Here is a 25,358-nt window from a genome sequence, read left to right on the forward strand (position 1 = left end):
GCCCTTCTGCATTTGCTACTGCACGACTGCCTATAATGCACCACTTTTGAAACTGAAACTTAAATGGGGGTGGGGTGGGGGAAATGGGTTAAATTTGTGACACACACAGCAGTTCTTTGGAGGGACTCAGTGAGCGGTCTGGGAGCAGCTGATGATGCAACGCTGCTAAAGCTAAGGAGGCCCAGATCTGGCCAGGAAGTTGGGACTCCCAGTGGTCTCCCGTCCACACAGGTGTAGGATAGGAGCACAATAATTTTTATTTTATTTTTATTTTGCTCTTGGATCCTATTGACTGTTCTTTATATATATATATTGCTAGCAGGTAGTGCTTGACATTGCTCGGAAACTCTTAAGAAACCCAAAAGATCAGGGCAGTTTCCAGAAGTCCAGGCCGCCATCTTGATTCAAAATGGTGTTCAGTGGTATCCAGGCATAGATGAGAAACTGCTCCTCCATCTCAGGAAAGCATTCTGCCAAATTTTTGGTTGTGGTATCTTAGGAAGCGTCCAAACGTTTGTTCTCTAAAGAGACAAATAGCTTTCCCAAATATATAGTAGCTCATATGCACACTATAATTACTTAGCAATCTTAGTGTTTGTGACATTTTATTGAGTGGCATAAAAACAGCCCTTGCCCTGAGGAGCTTCTACATTTTTGTAGGGTGGGGTGGTGGTGGAGAATTGCAGAAGCATGAGTAAACAGTTGGAAGAGCATGCCCCTTTGTAGTTCCAAGAACTATGTATGTATCTGCACATCAGTTATTTAAAGTCTGCTTGTTTCTGTTGATATTCAAGATTAACGGTATTGTCCCTTTTTCAGAAAAAGCAACGTGAGAGAGATATTTTTTTAAAAGGCTACCCCAAAATTGGAATAATCTTGTATCTCTTGCCAGCTGTACGAGATGGATGTGGACATGGAGTTTGTGAAGGCGTCTGATGCATCATGCGATGTTGCCTGCTTATTGTACGATGTGACGGACCACAAGTCTTTCAACTATTGCGCTAGTGTTTACAAGGTACGCCTTCCCTTTCTCGTCCCTGCTCCCCACTAGCTGAGGAGCAGCTACTCAGACAGATGACTAACCATGCAATCTAAACAGTGTCTACTCAGAAGTAAGTCCTGCTGAATAGGTGGGTAAGCAAGGCTAGGATTGTCGCCTTAGCTGGCCAGCGCTTTCAGCGGTTGGATGCATTTTATGTCTCTTCACGCCTCTGCGATCAGAACGCAGCTACTTCTCTCAGCGTAGCTAAATTCTGCGCTGCGACATGTACAACCCGCGAAGAAGTCATGTTAGCCCTCCTATAATCTTCCCTTTTAGAGTTTGTGATACAACCAACTTTCCTCAATATTGCTGTGCAAATATCTATATCGTATTTTATTCTATGTCAAGTTGTCTTGTTCTAGTTTAGTTTAGTTTACTTATTTGGATAATATGTTCTATGCTGTTTTTGAACGCTTTCTATGCTGGTCAGCAAAGAGTGATTGAGAAGGGTCCAAGAGGGCTACTAGCAGGTCTATAGCAGGTGAGAACAAAATGTAGATCGGGATCTACTGGTATATCTTTGGATTATTTGCAGTGGATCAGCAAGGGTTTCTTGGCAGCTGCAAAGCAACTCCCCCCCCCATTTCTAAACTGGATTGTTTGAACCCCTGATCTATAGCAACCCAGATGTAGAATTGTATTATTTATTTATTACATTTATATACCACCCCATAGCCGAAGCTCTCTGGGCGGTTTACAGCAATTAAAAACAAATATACACTTATTTTACTTGTAGAAACTCGTAAGTCTCTCTGCAGAGCTCAGGTGTAGGGAACCTGGTGCCCTTCTGAGGTTCTGTATGGCAATCCTATCATCCCTGACCATCAGCCAGGCTGGCTGGAGCTGATGGGAGCTGGAGTCCAGCAACATCCGGAGGCGCCAGGTTGTCTATCTGGAGCGTAGCTCACAGAGTGCAGGAGCTGATTGGCTCCACTCCCTGAGACAAGTGTCAACTGCCTCCCCTTGTTGGACCTCCAGCGTGCTTCTGAATGCCACTTGCTGGAAACCGCAGGAGGGGAGAGTGCTGTTGTGTTCAGGTCCTGCTTGCAGGCTTCCCACAGGCACGTGGTTGGCTACTGCGAGATCAGAGTACCTGGCTAGATGGGCCACTGGCCTCATCCATCAGCCAGGCTCTTCTGATGTTCTCCTGTTCTCTCTGCAGAAGCAGTACATGGACGGGCAAATCCCTTGCCTCTTTGTGGCCTCCAAGGCCGACCTGCCAGAGACGTCGCCACAGCATGGCCTCTCGCCAGCCGATTTCTGCTACAAACACCGCCTGCCGCCACCGTTTTACTTCACCTGCAGCGGGCAGGGCCCGCCCAGCCCCTCCGTCTACGCCAAACTGGCCACGGCGGCTACCTTTCCGTTAGTAACCTTTTCTTTCCAGTTATATTCCTCCTCAGTGAGTGTCCGGTGAACTTTTGCCTCTGGCCCTGCCTGCTGCTGGCATGCGGCCCTCAGGAGGTTGCCCAGAAGCGAATATGGCCCCCGGACTGAAAAAGATTCCCTAGCTTTCTCCTTAAATGTACACCTGAAAAAGAGTTCTGTATAACTCAAAAACTCGCCATTCCAACATCATGAAAATTATTCGGCCTGGTTAAGCGGCACTGTAGTTGTTACCCCGCAGCTGGCCTCCTCCAGGACCAACACAGCAACTGAGGCTTTGGCCCTAGCTAGTTATTTTAACAAGTCAAGCGCTTGTGAGGGAAGACGCGAACATCTTGCTGGCTGGTATAGCTTCTCCCCCAGGAGGAGGAGAAATCCATTATTTATAGCCAGCTGAACCGAAAAGGGCAAGGGAGAGTGAGCCACTCTCAGGCCCTGCATTAAGAGCGTTATTTATTTATGCCACCATTCTTAAATCTTCCTAATGTGCCTATGAAGAAGACATAAAGGAGCCCGGGCAATGAAATAAATGTTATGCTGAAGGGAGGCTAGGAAAGAAATGCGTGACTGATGATATCCTCATGTTTCCTAGGATCTAATTTTTAAAACTTCTTCCATCTTGTCCAGTTATGGGTACCTGTCACAGTTGCTCAGATGCTGGAAATGTGGCCGTCAGGATGGAGCTCTATCTTAGTGCCCCCTCCATTTTTCCCTAAGCCCTTGCTTCTTCGTGCCTTTTCTCTGTTCCGTAGGACGCTACCTCATTTCCCCCCTTTCTTCAGCTTCCTTTCAGTCCTCGTGACTTATATCCTTGTGGCCATTTTACATTTCCCCAAACATGAGGCTAATGTCTCACTGCTTTGCCTGCTCCTGCACCATCAATCCCGTTTTGTGTCTGCAGAGTATGGATGGCTGTATTCATTCTCAACTTAAGGTTCAACGTGGCAGTCCTTAAGTGTGAGGTGTGTTGGTTGCTATGCATGCAAATAGGTGTGAAGTGCAGTTTGGAATTGGTAGGGAAACGCTGCTGGCCACAAAGGCACGGCATTGCCCTTAGCAAAGGAAAACAGTGCGATTATCCTATGCCGTTCATACAAGAGAAGGGGGCGTTTAGTAACAAATTAGGCTCACAAGATGGTTTTCTTTTTTTATGCTTCCAAACAGCGTCTCTCCCAACCCGCAGTGGCACAATAGTTTAAGAGGTAAAAGGTGATGAACAGGCAGACTCACAGAAGCATGAGATGTTTGTACAAGGCTGGGGTTGCGAAGGCATTCAGCTTAAGCAAAGCTCTTCCTAACTTCCGGCGCTCTCCGCCAGGCGCTCTCTGTTTAACTTCCGTAGAGCCTGAGTTTCTTTCCTACATAACCACTTCCCCACACACACGCTTATAAGGAATGGACGATGCTTATAACTGCTGCCTGGACCACGGCTTTTTTGAGTTTGATTCATCTCACTTTCTATTTTTCTCTGCCTTAGTGGGAATAGGTGCCAAAGCAGCATGACCTAGAAAGGCGCAACTATAGTTCCTTCCTGCTACAAATCATTTAGAGCTCGTCACGCTATTTATACCCCTGCTAGTTAGCGCACTGCCTCCAGCCCAGCCTACCTGGTACATAAATAGAGGGACGGGGCAAAATGGAACACTCACTCACCAAATTCCGTGCTTTAAGAAACAACCAATAGCCTGCCTGCATGCAGATGAATGCTTAAGGCCACATCTGCACCATACATTTAAAGAATTCTTATACCGTTCTGAGAGTCATGGTTTTCCCCAAAGAATCGTGGGAACGGTAGTTAAGGGTGCTGAGAGTTTTTCCTCTGGGAAGAGGGATGGATTGATAAACCGCTCTGGGAATTGTGGCTCTATGGGAGGAATTTGGGGTCTCTTAGCAGTTCAGCAACAGCGGGAGGGCCAAAGGTTCCCCACGCCTGTTTTTGAGGTGTAGATGGGGGATGATGAAGCTGTGGGCCTTCCAGCTGTTAACTTCCATCAGTCCCGGCCGCCTTGGGCCAACGGCCAGGGACGATGGGAGTTTCCGTTCCAGCAAAAGCAGGAGGGCCTCAGCTTGCCCGCGTCTGCCTTACACAAACGAGCCTCCCGGCAGGCGTCCTTTTCCACGGCTGAATCGCTGCTCCTCTTGTTGCTCCACAGGCGCTTGAACGACATTGACCTGGGCGCCGCCTCCTTCTGGATCCGGGTGGCTCTGGGAGCCACGGTTGCTGCTGTCGTGGGAGTCGCCCTCTACAAGGCAATGGCGAAGAATAAGTAGAAGGGCAGGGAAACTGGAGCCCACCCGTCTCCTTTGTTTTTCTTCCTCCGCCACCGTTTCTGCACCCAACTGCAGACAGGCCAGCTTCATTTGCACGGCCAGGAAGAAACGGGGCAAGGCGCGGAACATAGCGCGTCCCCCCGTCCCCAGAAGACTGTATTTCCCCCCCTCAACCTTCTTGACTCTCACTGCGGGGCGAGGTGGCGTTTGAGGAAGACAACGTTACACCAGCAAAAGCAAGGAACGGAATTATCAGCTGGCATGGGCAAGACCTGCTTTCTCGTTCCATCCATTTCCCCGCCCCCCCCAAAAAATGTATTTCCCACACTCAGGGAGTGCCAAGCCCAGCTTCAGGTAGTCCCCTCTGCTGCTAGACATAGCTCAAGACTCCCCCTAACTTCAGAACCGCATCCGGGTATCTTGCGACAAAATGGCTTTTAAAAATGGCTTCTTCCGACGGGGAACCCAGAGGCAGGGCCTCCGGAACACTGGCCGGGCTGTTGGCTTCCTGGGCCACCCTTCAGCATCTTGTTCTGCAGCTGTGGGGTGATTTTTTAATGTATGCCGTTTCCATCCTGGGAGAGCCCCAAAGGCTTCTGGGATGTTTTTTTCTCTTTGGGAGCACTGTTTGTAGCCAGGAGCTTTGCACAGGGCCTCCACTGGGACAGAACTGACAAAAAAAGAAGAAAACCCACAAAGGCTTCCCGTGGTAGCTTGACGGATAGCCTTCTAAGTCGCATCTCCGCCGTGCTGCCCTCAGGCACGGCGGGTCTTCCGGCACTGACGTTATCCTGTTAAGTCCTTGGGCCGTGCACCCTTTCAAGTGATTATACTGGACTCGTGTTGCCATGGCAACTTGGAACCCCCTCTCCTCATTCATGGCCCCAGTTGTCCAGAGTAGCCCGAGGTCATCCCTCTGGGCCGGGGGGGGGGGAGTGTGAGGAAGAGACTCCAACAGACCCTTCTGAGGGGCCTAAAAGTGGTGTAGGGAGCGCCACTGCCCATTTCCTGTGTCTGGTTGCCTCTTCTCTCTCTCAGCACACCCAACTTGCTGCTCTCGGGCCCTATCAGGTGAGGAAGAGACAACTTTTGTGGTGTTGGAGGGGGAAGAATATTGGTGGCATATTGGCCAGAGTGTTTGGGGGTCAGTAGTAGTGTTCCCCCTTCCCCATTTATTCTCCTGGCCCTGCTTCTGTGTTCTCTTCAGCAGCCTGACCCAAACACCCCCCTTTAATGTGGCTGTGGGGGATCTCCGAGCCTCCCGATGTTGCTGAACTACAACTTGCGTCATCCCCAGCCATTGGCCATGCTTGCAGGGCTGTTGGGAATTGTTCAGCAGCAACTTGGAGGGCCCTCGCTAGGATTTCACCGGTCAGGCTCTTCCCACCACCCCTTATCACCACATCAGGCAGAGGGTCGCCGGCACCTCTTTTTGCACACCAGGTTCCCGTTTGGACGGTGGCAGGCCAGGAAGAAGGAAGGGAGGTGTCCCCAGTAAGATTTGTGTGGCTGCTCTTGTCAGGGCAGGACACCCCCCACACACACACACACACACTCTTGAGGCCTGTTTCTGTCGGCTTTTTAACCAGCCCTGAGCTTTAAAGTAGTTTGGTAAATACGTGCATGGTAAAAAGCATGCGTTTCTGTGCTGCTTACCAGGCAGCTTGCATACAAATGAGAAAGGGACCTTTTAACCACGGATGTGATGATGAGCTCTTCCCCCACACTTCATGTGACGGGTGAGGGGTGGTTTTTCTCTCTGGTTCCTCCCCCCGTGCATCCTTCACATGGGGGTTTCCATCTCGCCGCACCTCCCTGCCCTGCTTTAGGATGCAAACGCTTCCCTCTCTCTGCACTTGAGCCGTGGGGAGCCGTTATCGTCGGGCATGGGGGACCTTTGGCCCTTGTTGTGGCTTTGCTGAACTACGCCTCCCATCAGCCCCAGCCAGCATGGCCAATAATCGAGGCTGATGGGAGTTGTCGTCCAACAGCAACTGGAAGGCTAAATTTCCCCCACCCCCCTGGTTAATGTGAACGAAGTCATGGAGGCGACTGTTGCCATAATTCTGATTCGTCCCCAGCAATTACAGGAACGGCCCCAGCTCAAGCCACTTGCAGTCTGTCCGTCCCCGCCATGGGCTCGCTGTCAAAAACAGGCACTTGTACATAGGGTGGGCTATATGAGGTGCCCTTTTTTTACCAGTGCCAAGGAAATAAAAGTTAACAGTATTGGGGCATCCAGGTGCGTCACTACCTGGAGTTTTTCTGCCTGACTTTTTTTTAAGAGTGTGGGCTGCCACAAGAGAGCGCGCCTGCTTACAGGAGGGACTCTAGCTGAGGAGGACCAACCAGCATTAGCCGCTTTTGCTCAGGATCTTTTAAAACATTTGCTTTTGAAGCATTCCCTTTTTTTATAAGGCCTCCCGTGCCAACTACCAGCCTAAAGCAGACTTCCATGTGTGTGTGTGGGGGGGAAGGCTACGCTACTCCCTGATCCAACCCTTACTTTGATTTATCTCTGAGTGGCTGCCAGGATCCCCATCCCAGCCCTCCCCCTCCTGCAGCCGCATGCAGAAGCCTTGATAGCCAGACGCCGAAACTAACAGGGTGAAGCATGGGGCAATGGAAAAGTGGGGGGGGGAGAGAGAAAGACAGAGAGGCTTAGGTGTGGGGGGAGCAGGACTACAAACCAGTCGTGCCTCTTTCGAGATGGCTTCCAGCCACCTTTCACTAGAGCAGGAGGATGTTTAGCTATCAGCAGAGGTATTAATCGTCTGCCCAGAAGGGTGCCGTTGGTTCCCTTGGTAGCCAATGCGAGTCTCCGCTTTTAAAGCACTTCCCAGTTATTGAAAATCACCGAACGTGGGATCCTGTAACTGCAGGGAGAGTCCACACTGCACGCCGGTTCCCTTAAGAGACACGGTGCCTCTGCAGCCCCCCCTAATGAGGGTTTGCATCGAACACAGCGGTTGGCCTGCCTTGCTTCACCGGTATATACCAGGCAGCTGTCACTGCCACAGCTGATCAGTCCGGAGCTGTGATATTTTTTTTGGGGGGGGGGGATATTTACTTAGCACAGCCCTCACTGCTCTGATGCCCTCCCACATATTTTGGACTACAATCCCAGCCTGCACAGGACTAAAGGGAGGGATAGGGCAAACATCTGGAGAGCGCCAGGGTGGTGAAGGCTGACCTAGCCATTCTAGTAGGCTGGGTGGCCCAGCTTCATAGCCGGAGCTCTTTAGCAGTTCAGGTGTGTTACAAAGGGGCCGTTGAGTTCTCCTGGACTCTGTCCCCCCCTCACATGCCCGATGTTGCTGCAGTGTGTCTTTGCCAATTCCTGCTCTGCATCACTGAGTAGTGGAACTGCACATCACATCAGAATGATGTCATGACACTGGCTGAACTAAACTAGACTTGCACAGTGGAAGAAGAGGGGACCTTTGGCATGGGCCTGCTCATTTTCACTGACAGACCCAAAGTCTCTGCTATGTGTAGGTCTGCCCCTAGACCCCCTTAGTTAAACTGGAAAAAAAACTGTCTTTTTTGCCGGGCTTCTGCTCCGGTTAGCTTTTCATTGCAGCAGGCTTGTCTGCCTGCCATTCCTTCGGATGCTTGCCTCTGTTGTGCTAGCTCACCTTGGTAGACCCCGGCCCGCTCTCGAGGTCAACTCTGCCTTCCCCAAAGAGCAACCTGTCCCTGTGCTTCTTGTACATTCCCTAAGGCCCCTACTTCCAAACTGCAGCTGGGGAGGAATATCAGCCATTGAGGTTTGCATCCCAGCACTGGGTGCGTGCTCAGGGCAGGGGTGGTTCTACAGCATGCTCCTGGGCTGGGCCAAGTCTGTCCCCACTAGGTTTGACAAAATCCTAGAGCCCTCCATGGTGTGCAATGAATCTCCTTGCATCAGAATGAGTTGCGTGCGATCACGTGCTCGGGGGGGGGGGCGGTCTGCAGGCAAACTGGGAAAGCCTGTATTGCTTTTCAACTAAGCAGGAGATCCGCAGGGATCCCCTGGATCGACTTCCTCTAGGGCTGTTGAGGAGGCTTGTGGTGGTCCGAGCAGGTGGTGGCAGCTGGGACTCTCCTTGCTTTCACTGGGTGGCTCACATGGTGCACCCTTTTGATTCTGGCTCATCAGCAAAGCCGTCCGCGGATGTGGCGGAGCTTGCCAATTTTTGCTGCTGTTCCTGGCCTTGCTCCTGGGCCGTTTTAAGGTTATGTTGCTGTGCAGAAATTTAGCAGGCGATGGGCTCTTTTTCAGGCATGGAAGTAGTCAAAGGAGAAGCTTTGCCTAGTAAATCCCTGTGTTGGGCTGTGGTTAAAAAGCACAGGAGCACAACCAGGTTGGGGGGGAGATGCCTCCCCTCTTTAAACCAAAATCTGGGGGACACCGATGGAGTCTTAACAGGCCAGTAGTCCACCGTACGGCAGAGCAGAGTCGCATCTGCCGCCCCCCCATTCTTTTTTAAATTTACTGTCACCAGTGCGTCATAGTTGATGAAGACTCAGTGTTTTAGACCACGGGGGGGTGTCTGGCCCACATCTCCCGGTTATCCTGAGCCATTGACAACACTGCCTGGGGCTGACGTCTAAAAGCATCTGGAGGGCAACAAGTTCCCCGTCCCTTCTTTAGAATGTGAAGCAGTGCGTAAGTGGGAATGAAGGGTTGGGTTAGGAGTGCCAAATAAAGAGGCCGTAGCTGACTTGCAGGCCAAGTGGTGTGATTATGTGGGCCAGGATTGGGGGCCCCTGTTGTTGCTAACGGTAGTGTACATCAGTTGTAGTGCATGAAAGCTGTATTCCCCCCCCCCCCGGAGACATACGATCATGCAATAGTAGAGTTGGAAGTGTGGTGTTGGACTACGACCTGGGAGACCAGGGTTCGAATCCCCACATAGCCATGAAGCTGACTGGGTGACCTGTGGCCAGTCGCTGCCTCTCAGCCTCATGAAAACCCTATTCATAGGGTCGCCATAAGTCGGAATCGACTTGAAGGCAGCACATTTACATTTTAGAGTTGGAAGGGCCCTATAAGGCCATCAAGCTCAATTCACTGGGGATGAGACCAAGCGTCCCCCTTCACTATGCACCAGAAGGCAAGATGGGAGCTATGCCTGCAGGTTTCACATTTTCCTCCCTCACTGCGTGTCTAGCGTGCGTTGTCTGGGTGAAGCGCTGGAGGCTGGTCTGTTTGGGCAAATGGGGCAGTGCCCCACCGTCTTTAGCCTCCTCCCACCTGTCTGCTTTCTTATTACAACCAATCAGGGGAAGGCTTTGTCTGTCATATGTTCTGGCTTCACCTTCCCCCCCCCCCCGCCAGTCCACGGGCTGTGGAGCTGAGTCTCAGCAGCAAAGTTTGCTGCAGGATAACATGCTGAAATGCTGCCAGCTTTCTCCACGGTATCCTTTGAGCCTGAAACTCGTACGGACATGTGGCTTTTATGAACTGAGTATTGTTGACCAAAATAAATCTTGCTGGTTGCAAGGAGAGGAAAAAAGCAAAAGAAATTTCCTTGTGTCTGGTTTCTTCTTGGAGGTGAGAAAAGCAGAGGTTGCTGCAGGGTGTACATTTAACCACATTGCTCTGTGTGCCATCAGAACAGCCTTAGGAAGGGGGTGGGGGTAATGCTAATTTTGCAGAAAGATGCCTGTTGTGTCTTTCCAAAGCTGAACATGGTTTCTATACCTTTTAACAAAGCGACTGATTTTTTAAAATACAGTAATTAGCTAAAACAAAGATGGCAAAAGTGCAACTGTACTGGTATTGTTGCTAATAAAGTGTCTACAATTTACAGGAAGCAAAGAACATAGGAAACTGCCCTATATTGAATCAGGCCATTGGACCATCTAGCTTAGTATTGTCTACTCTGACTGGCAGTCTTCCTAGTCCTATCTGCAGATTCCAGGGACTGAACCTTGGACCTTTTGCGTGCAAAGCACATGCTGCACTATTGAGCCGCAGGCCTTACCCTAAAAGGTTTGTGTCACCTTAAAGCCTAACAAAATATATTCTGGCAGAAGCTTTCGTGGACCACATCTCACTTCACCAGATACACGGTGTAATTCTGAATTGAATATATTTATTTTTTATTTCTTTACAGCATACATAGCCCGCCCTTTAGTCAAAAAGGCTCTCAGAGTGGCTTACAAAAACCAGTACTCGGCCTCACAATCTGAGGGTGGCGTCAAGGGAGAGGGCCTTTTCAGTTGTAACTCACAGTCTGTGGAATGTGCTCCCCGGTGGGACCTGTCTGGTGCCTTCCTTGACATATTTTCAGCGCTGGAGGGAAAGACACATCTTTGATAGACTGAGATGATGGTGTTTGTATTAATGTGCCACCAAAGCTTTCTGTGGCCATATCGGCGTTTGTGTGTGTGTTTTATTAGTTTGTCTTTATGGTATGGTATATTTATTTTTGTTTTTAGCAATGTTATAAGTTGCTTGAAGGCCTTTGGATAACAAGCAACTAATAAATTCAAATAATTATAATTTTTAAAAATGGGAAGGAAGAAAGAAAAGCCAGCTCAAGCACAAGTTACAGCTGATGTTAGTGGCGGTTCTGGCTGCCTTGCCCTGTCTGAAAGCACTCCCCCCCCCTCCCCAGATAAGATCCAGGAGAAGAGCTGGTGACAACAATCAGGCCAAAAGGACGGGATGGTCCTTCTTGCCATGCAGTTCTTCCCTAAGACAGCCGACTGGATAGCAATTGGACGAATATATTCACGTGATGCACGACTACCCTTCCAACAAACATTCATAATTTATTTCATTTGTTATGTACCTAAGCCTCAATGGTCTCTGGGCCACTCACAACCATTTTAAAAAAACCACACCGAGATTGTTAAAATGCACTCGTGTTCTGTACGCAGATTTAAAGCAAGATGGTTTTTGCCCTTAGGCTTAGCAATCTAAAAGTCACAGAAGGAAAAAGATGGAGAGGGATGAGGAAAGCAAGCAAACGTACGGCCCCAGTTCTCAAAGGAGTGACATGGGGCCCGGAGGAGGCTGGGAATGAAACCTGCCTGAGTTGGCTCTGTCTGTCATAGCCCCTGGCTCCATACGCTGTTGAGCTCGCTGCCTCTCCCCCCAGTCCCAGTGAGCACCAGCCCTCACAGACAGTTGGGTGTAAAGCAGACCTTTGCAAATGGAAAGCCTTTCCCCAAATAGGTATCGTATCCCCTCCACAAAGCCAAGAGCGCTGATAGGCTCCTGGTGCTGTTAGTACAAACGGTTAACAGTGGTAGACAGCCAGATTAAAAAAAATAAAAGCGTAGGAATATAGTAATAACTCAGGGATGACGACTTTTGCTCCTCACGTTACCTGAGGCTGTGGCTGAGGGCAGGAGCAGCTGGTGTTTCAGTCCCCTGGCAGCATCCATCCATCCAGCCACTTAATATTGTGCAGCAAAACAGCGCAGATCGTGACTACATATGCAAATCTGCTGCTTCTCCTGCATGACAGTATCTCTGGGCTGTTCTGAATGCGACAAGAGGAATTTTGTGCGTTGTGGATCTCTGGTGCAGGGGTGGGGAATCTTTTTCAGTCTAAGGGCTACATTCCCTTTGGGGCAGCCTTTGGGGACCAGGTGCCAGTGGTGGTCAGGCCCAGAGGCAAAAGCAGCCAGCGCAGCAAATGTGAATTTCACCAATGTGCAATAGAGGTAGATTTCATAGATCTGTGGGCCACGACATTATATTTTGGGTAAAATAAAATGGTAGGCCGAGCTTGGCTCCCATCCAAAAGCACCACCAGCACCCGCCCACTGCGAAAATGGCTGTCAAGGTACCCAGCAAGGAAGACAGTAAGTTGAGCCAGTGAGGGGCCCTTCTGAGCAGCTTGGACCCTCGGCCAGTGCCTGACCTGGCCAACTGCTGGTGCTGGGCCTGCCTCCCCTCCTCTCTCATTGTCTTGAAACCACCAACTGCTTTTCCCAGGGATAATCAGGATCCAAGCCGTGTAGGGCCTGCTTGACTCCAACTGGGGAGCCGCCTCCTTGTCTTTAATGATGACCCCTTTAGTTACTGCTTTTAGAAGGCTTACAGGCATATATGATTTGGCTGAAACTGTGGGAGAGAGCACCTCCCCCCCCCATTTAAAGTCTAGTTTAAGAAGATTATGAAAAGTAAGAGCCTGTGCTATGAACTGAGCCTGTAACCAGCTGACTATATTTCAGATGTTTCAAAACAGGTGATATACTGTACATGAATATTATTCCATAGCTATTAATGGAGATGAAAATTACAATGGTAGCGACTGGCTTCAGTTCATGCCCATCTGTTCGGATGGTTTCTCCAAACTTCTTTGTAGGGTGGCCAGGTGTCCTTTTTAGAGAGGGAAGTCCTCTATTTGAAGGCCTGTCAGTAGGGTTGGGTGAGAAATTTGGTTCAGTGCACATTTAAAAGTGAGCCCTCCCTAAGTTGCACTTTCTGAAACAATATGAGCAACAAAACACAGCTACCCGGTGAAATTTTGCAGTCCAGTTTTCCTTCCAGGTAATGTGTACAAAAGTGCATACACCGTGGTGCAAGATGCATATCTTCATGAAAATAACATAGAAAAATGTGTGGTTTCAGGGGGAGTTGCTTTGCAAAATCGTGCTTGTTAGGCAAAAGTGCATGCAGATGCGTATGAGACGTTTGCACTAATTCACTGATGAATTTTCATGAGGGCTTCAAAGAAAATTGCCAGCTGACGTGAAAATGTGAAGAACTGAACTGAAGGTTGGAAAAATGAGAGAAACTGTGACAGATTCAGCCATCCCTAGCTGTCAGAGGACAGGCCTCTCCCCTAAGACTGCCTCTATTTCAGGTGTGCGGAACTTCTGGCCTTCCAGATGTTGCTGAGTGACAACTGCCATCAGCCCCAGTCAGCATGGCCTATGGCCAGAGGTGATGGGAGTTGTAGTTCAGCAACATCTGGAGGGCCACAGGTTCCCCACGCCTGCTCTGCTTGAAGGTCTCTCTGGTCCGACTCCACTTTAAAAATAAAGAACCCTAGAAAGAGAGAGCGGAAGGGCAGAAGTTGCTTGTCAACAGTTTATACCTGGACAGCACAATGAGGAGACTCACAATACACAGGCTGTATTACTCTTGAGATTGCAACAATGCTTTCTAAATGTGCATCTATACATATAAATCGAGATATATCCCTCTGTCCTCTCTCTCTCTCTCTCTCTGGCCATCATACTCCTTTCCTCTCACTGCTTCCTTCCCCATCCTCTAGTGTGTTTTTTTGCTTGCTTGGCCATCTCTTGTTCAATCTATTCTCTTTTCCATCCTTTACAATACAGATCGCCCCCTCTGTCTCCTCTCTCGCTCTGTGGCTATTTCTGTCTCCGAAGGGGTCAGAAGGGGTCAGCGGGAGCACAGCTCACAGCAGGCCCACCGAAGGGAACAAGGGTAGCCTGGTGGTGGCACATTTCCTTGGAAGCCTTCCGAAGTGCGATGCTTAAGGGGGATGGTTTTGCACTGTCAGGGACAGATCCGACTCCACTGTCAAGGCAAATAGGGCCAGGCTGCTTTTTGGAACCAGATTCAAGACCTCCTTCCCACCGGCTCAACTTGCGCGTCACGTAGCCATCAAAAGTCTGGACGTGGAAAAAAAACTGAGACAAAGCAGGGCTGTGGGAACTCACAATCTCAACTTTTTTTGTACATTCTAGCAAGTCAGAAGATTTAGATATAGAGGCTGAGGGACATGTTCTGGTCCAGGGGTGGCGAACTTTTGGCACTCCAGACGTTGCTGAACTACAATTCCCATCATCCCCAGCAAGCATGGGCCCATGGGCAGGGATGATGGGAGTTGTGGCTCAGCAACATCTGGAGTGCCAAAGGTTTGCCACCCCTGTCTGGTCTGATGCCGGATCCCACAGAGAAAGAGGCGAGGGATCAGATGGAGGTCTTTTAAGCCTCTGTCTCCAGGCTACATTCTGGTGGAGAATATCATAGCCGTAAAGAGCCAGCCTTCTGGCCTGAAGACAGGCACTTCTCCTCTGTTCCATAGCCTCCCTCCTCACGTGCTCCCTGTGCCACCGGGCTGGTGCTGTGTGGTGGCAGGCATCTGGTTCTTCAGGCTCAAGGGAAGCTTCCAGGATGGTCTGGGCCCTGGCCCTATAGACCCTGGTGGACCAGGAGGTCCCTCTAGGGCAGCCTTTCCCAACCAGTGTGCCTCCAGATGTTGTTGGACCACAACTCCCATCTTTCCTGACCATTGGCAATGCTGGCTGAGGCTGATGGGAGTTGTGGTCCAACAACATCTGGAGGCACACTGGTTGAGAAAGGCTGCTCTAGGGGCTCCTGCCCAACAGGCTCAGCTGCACTGCTCTCCCTGTGTTCAGCATAGGGAGCCCTGCCCCAGACCTGGCTCCCCCTCTGATGTTCCTCCAGCCTCCGACTGTGTCCAGATCACTGCTCGATTCAGGGGTCATGACAGCGAGGCTGGTTTTGCTTTTGCTTTTAAATGAAAAGGGGGAGGTGGTCATGCTGGTGGCTGGATATGGCTTTGAGACATTGCCTCACCCATCCATATTACTGCGATTAATGAAGCATCAAACCACTTCACGCCAAAATAAGATTCTAATCAATTTACAAATACAAAAACCAACCACACAAACATTACAATATAAAAAAAAATGTAAATTTACTGCCTTCAAGTCGATTCTGACCTATGGCGCCCCTATGAATAGGCTGGGAGGCAGTGACTGGCCCAAGGTCACCCAGTGAGCTTCATGGCTGTGTGGGGATTCGAACCCTGGTCTCCCAGGTCATAGTCCAACACCTTAACCCAGCCTTTCCCAACCAGTGTACCTGCAGATGTTGTTGGACCACAACTCCCATCAGCCTCAGCCAGCATTGCCAATGATTAGGAAAGATGGGAGTTGTGGGCCAACAACATCTGCAGGCACACTGGTTGGGAAAGGCTGCCTTAACCACTCTACCACACTGGCTCTCAGAATATAAACATCCATAACTAAAAGAAGGCCCATCTAGTCCAGCATCCTGTTCTCACAGTGGCCAACCAGATGCCCACAAGCAGGACCTGAGTGCAACAGCAATCTCTCCCCACTTGTCTTCCCAGCAACTGGGATTCCGAAGCAGACTGCCTCTGACAGTGGAGAGAGAACACAGCTATCACGGCTACTAGCCATGGATAGCCTTATTCCCCTCCATGAATTCATCTAATCCTCTTTCAAAGCCCTCCAAGTTGGTGGCCATCACTGCCTCTTGTGGGAGCGAGTTCCACAGTTTAACCGTGCACTGTGTGAAAAAGTCCTTTCTTTTATATGTCTTGAACCTGCTGACATTCACATTCACTGGATGTTCCCCAGTTAAAATATAAAACATCCATAATTAAAATAGGCGATAAAACAATCTCATCCAAACAACACAGGAATTCAAACAGGAGATTCAAGCTGATTGGGGAAGGGCCAGAGTATCTGTTTTGCATGCAGAAGGCCCCAGGTTCAGTCCTCGGCATCTCCACATTAGGTGGGGAAGACTCCCTCCCTGAAAACCTGCACAGCTGCTGCCCGTCAGTGTAGACAATGCTAGGCGAGGTGGACCAATGGTCTAACTCAGCATAAGCCAGCTTCCTATGAGAGATCAAGGGAGTGCCTGTGTAAAGAGGTGCATCTTCAAGAGCCAGGAGAAGAGCCGATGCGTATTTCTAAAGGGGGAGCCTTTTATAACTCGGGTGCCACCAATGAAAAAGCCTTGGGAAATGTGGAGAAGAACTCCACCACCCCCTCTGGCCCTTTAAGCAGGGTGAATTCTGACTCCGCTGGAGAAACAAATGTTACTCACTCCTTCCCATGTGTTTTCTCCAGGTCTGGCGCACTCTCCATGCGCCGCCTAGGACCCACGCCACTGAACTCGCTCTCCGGCACCGGGAAGGATGGCCAAGCAGAAAGAACACGGATGCCTCATCTGGCACCAGGTGGCAGAGTGTCGAAGCAAAGTAAGTTTTGCACCCGTTGATTTGGTTTCTGACTAGGCTAGGTTGTCACCCAAACTTCCAGAGAGTAACTATATTCCCTGGCAAAGGGCTCCTCCGGATGACCTCTCTATTGAGCATGCATCCAGATTTGCTTGCACAAAGCTTATGCGGTGGTTAGACCATGCCTGGTCTTTACAGAAGATTAGTTCTGGTTTTGGCTGTGGGTCAGTTATATGACAATGAGCATTCGTCCTGATTTGCTTGTGAAAAGCCTGCTGGTTCAGGCCAGCCTCCTGTTCTCACAGTTGCCAACCAGTTGCCCTTGGGAAGCCCACAAGCAGGACCTGAGCACAAGAGCACTCTCCCCTCCTGCGGTTTCCGGTACTCAGAAGCCTATTGCCTCAGCCTGTGGGGGCAGAGCATAGTCATCACGTTTAGTAGCCATTGACAGTCTTACCCTCCCTGAATTAGTCTAATCCTCTGTTAAAGGCATCCAAGTTGGTGGCCATCACCGCCTCCTGTGGGAGAGAATTCCATGGCTTAAGTAGGCACTGTGTGTTCTTCTTCTTAAACTCCTTCCCCGTAATCAGTCATTCATCCCACACTTTTCTGTACATTTCTCTGTCATTTCCTAATCTCAAAAAAAAAAACCTTCTTATTTTAAGTGGATTTGTTGCACTTGGGTGACAGAGCATTCCAATCCCCTTTAATCATGCAAATCTAAATTTCTGCTATGCACTTGAATTCCTATCACAAAGTAGTGACGATATGGAGGCACCCATAATTAGGAATACTCAGGGCTGTAGTCGTCCAGGGTCTCAGGGTGTCTTAGACTCCTTGCTTTTTGGGAAGGAGGGTCCCAGCAGGGTCCCTATGTCTCCACCATCCTACGAGCCAATTGGCATGAAAGGGGAGTGTGTTAGCCACTGAGAAGAGTCTTCTAACTTGACTCCTTGTCCTTTGCTGGAATGGAGCCAGTCAGAATGAAAGAAGGCGAGTCAGTCACTGAGAAGACTCTTCTCAGTAGCTGACACTTTTTTCATGCTTACTGATTTCTAGGGGCATCTGTTGTTGTGGGAGAAGGCATTTACAAGGATCTCATTCTTAATCCAGCAGCAAAAACAGGGAGGGTATGTGGCCATGACTATCATGAAAGGATCCTGCACTTCTGCATTTGCCACTACAGTACTGGAGGTGCTTAATATTGCAGAGCGGTCATTCAGTTACCACAAATGGGTTGTTGGCAGGAGGTTTCTTTTAAAGCACTGGATTTTCTTTATAAAGGGTAAATCCAGATTAAATGGGAGGGAGAAAGCACTCTGAATGCACTCAAGTCCTTACACTGAACTGGTAGCAGCTCTCTAGGATTTCAGGCAGGGGTCCCTTCCTGCCCTACTTTGCGATGCCAGGAATTGAACCTGGGACCTTCTGCCTGAAAAGCAGATGCTCTAAGACTGAGCTATGGATGCTCTTGACGAACATGGGCAGCTGCCACACTGAGTTACAGGAGAGTAGATTCAGATTGGACATTAAGTTGCAGGAGTGTAGATTCAGATTGGACATTAGAAGGCACTTCTTGACAGTAAGGGCAGTTCGGCAATGGAACCGACTGCCTAGGGAGGTGGTGGGATCCCCTTTGCTGGATGTCTTCAAGCAGAGGCTGGACGGCTGTCTACGGGAGATGCTCTAGCTGTGGATTTCCTGCTGTGAGCAGGGGGTTGGACTCGATGGCCTACAAGGCCCCTTCCAACTCTATGATTCTATGATTGCTCCCTCCGCCTCCATATCGACTACGCTGACGGGCAACGGCTCTCCAGGGTTACTCCCCAGCTTATACCTAGAGACGCCAGGGACCAAATCTGAGACGTGTCAACACAGGAAAGGTGCCTTATACTGAGTCGGAGCCACTGGTCCATCTAGCTCAATATTGTCTCCACTGACTGGTAGCAGCTGTCGAAGATTTCAGACAAGGGTCTGCCCCAGCACTGCCTGGAGATGCCGTTGGGACCTTCTGCATGCAAAGCAGGTGCTCTGCCCCTGAGCCACAAAGCCTCTCAGGTGGAAGGCCCTCAACTGACCACTCACCTGGCCAATTGTGGGGCATGTTAATATATGCATGTGAGGGGTGCTATTGCTGTTGTTTTGTGGTTGCTTATTGTTATGCTTTTATAGTATGTTTTATTTCTTTTTGTTTTAACGCTGTTTAAGTCGTTTGGGGACCTTCGGATAGCGAGCGACTAATAAATCTAATAAATAATAAGGATGGTGATGCTAGCGTGTGTTTTTTAAACAGCCAAGCCTGGTGTATTTTTAAGGCCTGGTTCCTAAGGCCCAGCAGTTAAAAACGAACGCACAAGCTGCGGCAACTACTAATATCCTTAAAAAAAAAAAAAGTGCTGGCATTCCTGAAGAAGGAGTTGTGAGGTGGGGGGAGAGAGATAAGAAGTGGGCCATCTTCATCCCGTGAGGCCTGTCTCAGCTGCCACTTTAATGAAGATCTAAACAAGGCTTCTTCGCCTGAGGGAGCAACGCAGCCGGGAAACTGTGTGTCTCAAATCCCACAACAGAGGGTGGTGACCAGAGGGGAGAGGGTGCAGGAATGGTCCTTATGCCCCCCCCTCTCTCTCACACACACACACTGCTGGTAAGAGAAAAAGGAATATTTGCACAGATGATATTGTCGCTGAGGGGCTACAGAGAGGGTAGGCCGCAACCAGTCCATTCAAGTCGTGCCGTATATTAATGTGGACCAATGGAAGGGGGGTTGGCAGCCTAGATATTGCCCCCGCAGGCCAGATGTTGCCGACCCCCCTGATCGAGGAGAACTGTTTCCAACGGATGTTAAGGTCACATTTGCCAATAATATTACTATCCTTGCCCCTTTCATGATAGTGAAAGGGCTATCTTTTTTCTTAAAAACAAAACACATTTCATTAGATATCACCCCGGGGGGGGGGACATTTGGCCCTCCAGATGTTGCTGAACTGCATCTCCAAACAGCCGCAGCCAGCATGGCCAGTTTTCAAGGCTGATGGGAGTTGTGGTTTAACAAGAAAGGCCAAAGGTTCGCCAGCTGAGACATAACTTATCAGTGCTATAAAGATTACTTATTATACTAGTATAAAATAAGCAACATTCGGAAATTCAAAGAAGGTATAAGCAAATCACCCAGCATCACCCTAACAAAGACATGTATTTGCACATGCTAACTGATATGGGCAACTTCCAGTCTTCCCTTTATGTCTTTGCTTTTAAACCAGAGCTGGGATGCTGCTTCCAAACTGTTGCTGTTTTCAGGTTGGGATTCAATCCCATCCTGTCAAATTCAGGTTGCGCAAGTTAAAGCTGATTTGGTGTTCTTGTGCAACAAACCCTCTTCCTCCCCCAAAATTTGACTTTTTTGCAAAAAGGAAAGTGACAAGAAAATAGACTGAAAAGTGTGAGATGACAACTGTTTGAGGCGACTTCATCTAACCTACCCACAAACAAATCGGAATGAATGCTCAGAAAATGTCATGACCACAAAGTCTGGCAAAGATCATGAAACAGAGAGCAGATCCACACCATATATGTAAAGCACATCCAATATACATCTGAAGCACATGACATCCCCCCAAAGAATTCTGGGAGCTCTGGTTTTCCCTTCACAGAGCTACAAATTCCGAGCACCCTTAACAAACTACAGTTCCTGTGATTTTCTAATGTGCCTTGGATGTACTTTAAATGTATGGGGGTGGACCTGCCCAGAGTCAGAGGCTGCAGAATTTCCAGCTAAGGAGCTGGGCCAGGTTTGGAGCTCTGAGCCTGTGCTGGAGATCAGGAGACCACTAAGCCTGAGGGTGGTGGACAGGAACGCAGAGAACAACCTCCTATAGCTCTAGGGCCTATAGAGCCAGAACCAAGGCCCTCAGAGGAGCCTTCTCCTGGTCCTGAGGATCAAAATGCCTTCCCCAATATCTCACCGATCCAGCAGCGCCGGGAGGCCACAGTGGAGCATAAGAGCAATGCCCATCTTCAGGCCAGAGGATCAATCCCTTCCTAATCTAATTTCTCCATAAGCGGGTGGAGCCTAGGAGAGGTGACCTTAAAGAAGTTCAAGTTGCTTTCAACCTCTGTTGGAGCAAGTTGCTCACTTGTAGCTATCCATGGTACTGAAATGCCTGCACTGCCTTGCGACAGCAGGGAATGGGAATAAACACTGAAGGCCTCTGGAGCTGCTGATTTCTCCAGATCAAAATGTTGCAAAAGGCACAAGAACAGGCAAACTTTCCGGCCTGGTCAGTTGGCAATCTTACCTCTAAGATCTCAGCTGTTTCCCAGCTACTGCTTACCAGAGACTCTTTAACGAGAGAGGCTGGAAACTTACTGGGAAGGCTGTTATACGTGGCACACTTCTGCTCTTCCACTGAGATCTGGCTCATCCCTGGGTCTTCATCACACTCCTGCAGGTGCAGAGAGGCAGTGGAGACACTCTCCTCTACTCTTCACCTACAAGTGCTCACTCCCTGGAACACCTGAATATGCATGGGCCAGAGATGAATATTCAGATGAATATTCAGTTCTGTGACTTTCACGATCTGCTAACCAGCTGCCGGAATGCCAGCCTCTATCTCTACCAGACAGATGAGCGTTAGCCCGCTGGAATGATTCTTGAGCCATCCACCCACACCTCATCCCTGCCTTGTGTAAAACCTTCTCCAGTTTGCCACCTAAGACTAGGCTTGCCAACTTATCAGCCCGCTCCTGCAGCTGTGCCTTTAAGCGCACAGCTTGGCATGCAGACACAAACAGGCTACACTGTGTGTGTGTATGTATGTACATATGTATGAGCTGATATCAAAAGCTTCCCCTCCTGATTTTTCCACAGTTTAAACTGCTGGAGAACCTACAAGGACTTTTCCACCCTGGCCATTTGGCAACCATACCTAAGACCCAGGTTCCAGGTTCAGTCTCTGACATCTCCAGATAGGGCTGGGAGAGAGACTCCAGGCTGAAATCCTGGAGAGCCGCTGCCAGTCAGTGTAGATAGTACTGAGTTAGGTGGACCGAAGGTCTGACTCAGTATTAGGCAGCTTGTAATGGTCCAGAGTGCCTTGCAGCAACGTAGCATCAGCTCTGGGCATTGCTGTCAATTCCAAAGACAGCTGCTTGTCACTTAACAAAGGAGCCCTGCAAAAAGGAGGGCAGCAGCTGCCCAAATATGTCACCACGGCATTGAGCCGGCCCTAGTGAAACTAGCGGGAGGCTCTTCTCTTTCTAGTAGCACTCAGACTGAGAACCATGGCTGCGAACAGGAGACATGCCCAAGGTCATCTAGTGAGTATATGGCTGAGAGAGGGCTTGACCTGAGCCTGGAAAAGGCTGACAACATTTCTTCCTGGCCTGTGTCCTTATGAGCTTTGTGAAATTCAGCCATTGAAGTCCAGGGGTGTAGTCATCCCAGGGTTGCAGTGGGTCATAGACCTGTTACTTTTTTGACAGCAGGGCCCCAGCCAGGTCCCTATGTACGAGCCAAAGCCAATCAGCATGAAAAGGGAGTGTGTTAGCAACTGAGAAGAGTCATCGTCCTTTCATGCCGACTTGAGCAAGTCAGAATGAAAGGAGGTGAGCCAGCCACTCAGAAGACTCTTCTCAGTAGCTAACACACAGCCTCTCCTTTCATGCTGATTGGCTTGCAAGATGACAGGGAGAGCAAGGAAGATGAGGGAACATGGAAACGCTGGTGTGGCTGTGAGGGGTGTTGCATGTCTATCATGAAGGGACCCTGCACTTCTGAATTTGCCAGTACACTACTGTTGAAGTCATCATATGAATCTGATGGAGCAGGAAAAATCCTCACTGGCTGATTTCCTACTTGTTTTGCAGAGGTGAAAGGTCTGAACTTTCAAGGAGCTGCCCAAGGTACTTAAACAATGAACCTTGGACAGCTCCTTAAAAGTTCTGGCTAAAACCTGAAGTGGATTCACTGCCCCACTGACATTGGAGCCATCAGCCTCTACTGCCTTCATGTGGCTTGGCCAAGACTGTATTGCTCCAGCAGATCAGACCGTCGAGGGGACACGGTGGGGAGGAGGAGGGAACCTGCTGTGGAATTTAAAAAAAACACTGTTTTGATTATTTATATTTTGCCTTAGATTTCACCGACCACCAGCCACCTTGAGGATTTTTGGACAGGAAGGCAGGGAACAAATGTTTGAACAAGGAAATAAATCTCAGGTCGCCATAACATTGCAAGGTGTCTGCAACCCAAATCACTCCAACAGCAAACTCGGATAGTGGGTGATGACAGAAATGAAGCCCAAATGGTGCAACTGAGAAAGAAGAAGGAGGTATCAGCTCAAGGAAACTCTGAGGCTTGTAGAATGTGGACAACTCACCCCTCCCTCCAAAATGGCCCAGACAGGATTGAGCTTGCTCAGTAGCCAGTAGCGGTAAGTTGAGCAGGGTAGGGAGGCCAGCACTCCCCCTCAGCATAGAGAAGCTAGATGAGCGATGCTACTGTCAGTAGTCATGAAATACTGACTGCCGGTTTTGTGGGTTTGGGGGGGGATAACCAGAGGTGTACCCTGGTAGAGATGGCTGGCATCCAGAACGGGAGCACTCCTGTTAAGAGGTGAGGAGAAAACACTGCAACATTATGTTGCAGGTTCCACCTGGCAATCATTCTAATACTGACCTTTATTTATTTATTATTAGGTTTATATCCCACTCTTCATTCCAGTAGGAGCCCAGGGCGGCAAACAAAAGCACTAAAAACACTTTAAAACATCATAAAACAGACTTTAAAATTTATTACCACAAAACATCTTCAAAAACATTTTTTTAAAAGCTTTAAAAGCATCTTCAAAAAAAAGGTTTAAAGACACATTAAAAAGCAATTCCAACACAGACGCAGACTGGGAGGTCTCTACTTAAAAGGCTTGTTGAAAGAAGAAGGACCTTGCAGTGTTGTGTTGCAGCGAGATAGTGTATGTGAATGTTTTGAGCGTACTATATATAATATTATATGATATTGTGGCTAGGGTCCTTCTGGAGATCCTCCTCTTCCAACAAGCCTTTTAATGAGGAGAAGGTGAAGCACTGTCACCATCCAGCTGCCGTAGTGGCCTCTTCCTCCATCGGCTCTCACCCCAGCGGCATCTGCAGCAGAACCATCTTGTCCTATGGGGAGTGAGAAGAAGCAGGAACAGACTCTTCTGAAACAAACAAGGTTCCTTTTCCATTTTATTGTAACTTTTTTTAAAAAAATTACTTATTGTGATAATCTTATGTAAACCGCTTGGCAAGGTCTGCCTGAAAAATGGTATCTAAATGCTTGAAACAAACAAATAAATAGCTTATCCCAGTCTGCATCTGTATTGGAATTGTTTTTAATATGTTTTTTAAAGGTGTTTTAAAAACATTTTGTTTTTAAGATTTTTTTTAAAAAAAAGCTGTTTCAAAAGTTATTTTTGGCGTTTTCTCGCTTTTCTGGGAGGAGGGGCAGGATAGCAAATAAATAAATAAATAGGAAATACTAACTAGGATCAATCAATCTTTTATTATGGTCAAAGACCAGCGCTGTAAAATATTAAAAACGATAAAAATGTATCAACCTTATACAGAGAGAGAAACATGCAGCTGCAGCAGCATGACATAATATGATTCTAATGGCGTTGAATTAATACCCCAGTGAGCAAAAAAAGCCCCCAAAACGTTAGCTATAATAATGATTTGTCCATCATCGCTCTCCTAAATAGGATCCAAAGAACCACACACAACCGGTTCTGACACCCATGGGTGCTCAAATCTCCCCTTCCCCCCCATGGGCCACATAGCAAACCATATTTAATATGAGGAGAGCACTTTCCAAAGCAGTTTGATGTTAACACCACCAGTTAGAAAAAGAAGCCCAGGTCCACACTGGGCTTAGGCGACAAGCCCTCAGGTGGGCTAAAAGGGCCTCTTCTGATCCCTGCAGGTAGGATAAATAGGATGTTACAGTGCAAGACCTCTAATAACCGGTGGAAAACCAGGCCTTTGGGGGGGTGATCTGGCCCGCTGAGCCTCTCCATCTGGCCCTTGGGAGGCTCCGCAGGCCGCACCCCTTCTCCTCAGGCCACACCCCTTCTCCCCAGGCCAACAGCACTCTCTCCATACCCCTCGGGTGCTTTCGCCTAGCTGCGGTGCCTCCTTCACTGGTGATCACGCCTTTTGCCCACCTGGATGGAGGCGAGAGCGAGCGCGAACTCGGTGTCCTCTGCCTGCCAAAGGTAAGCGTTGCCTCTATGGCTCCGCCCACTGTTGCCTCCGGCCCCGCCCACCACCGGCAGGTGGCCCCAGGAAGGTTCCCTCAGAGGGACGGCGGCCCTCGCAGCTGGAAAGAGACGGAGCAGCACGCCCCGCCCCTGCCCTGGGAGAGCGGGCGGGAGGCGGCGGCGCTGAGCTTCCCTGCGTGGGCGCCGCCAGCTGCGGCTCCAGGTCCCCCCTGCGCGCCTCTCCGCCTGCGCCGCTTCGCGACGGCGCCAGAGGGGGCTGCAGCGCCGCTCCGTGCGCCGGGCCGGCCGTCCCCAGCAGCAGCGAGGAGGAGGAGGCGCGGCGCTTGCCTGCCTGCCCGCCCGCTCCTGCGCAACGCCCTCCCTGGCCCGGCCCGAGGCGCAGCGGGCGCCTCCCTCTCCCCGCCCCGCCGGGCTGCTAGAGGCTCCGCCTGCCCGGCTCGCTGCCTGCCACTCGCCGCTGGA

At 49.6% G+C, this 25,358-nt stretch overlaps 1 protein-coding gene across 3 annotated transcripts in view; it reads left to right on the plus strand.

The window, feature by feature from the left end:
- The window catches only part of RHOT2 (ras homolog family member T2), a 41,371-nt gene extending 31,176 nt beyond the window's left edge, over nucleotides 1-10,195 (plus strand). For all 3 annotated transcript variants that reach the window (XM_061599218.1, XM_061599219.1, XM_061599220.1), the window contains exons 17-19: nucleotides 893-1,015; nucleotides 2,205-2,407; nucleotides 4,582-10,195. In XM_061599218.1, the coding sequence (XP_061455202.1) occupies nucleotides 893-1,015; nucleotides 2,205-2,407; nucleotides 4,582-4,699 (444 nt within the window). In that variant the 3' untranslated portion in view covers nucleotides 4,700-10,195. The remainder of the gene's footprint in view (nucleotides 1-892; nucleotides 1,016-2,204; nucleotides 2,408-4,581) is intronic.
- Nucleotides 10,196-25,358: the final 15,163 nt, after the last annotated feature.

This window comes from Rhineura floridana, chromosome 17, assembly GCF_030035675.1.
Source record: "Rhineura floridana isolate rRhiFlo1 chromosome 17, rRhiFlo1.hap2, whole genome shotgun sequence".
NCBI lineage: Eukaryota > Metazoa > Chordata > Lepidosauria > Squamata > Rhineuridae > Rhineura > Rhineura floridana.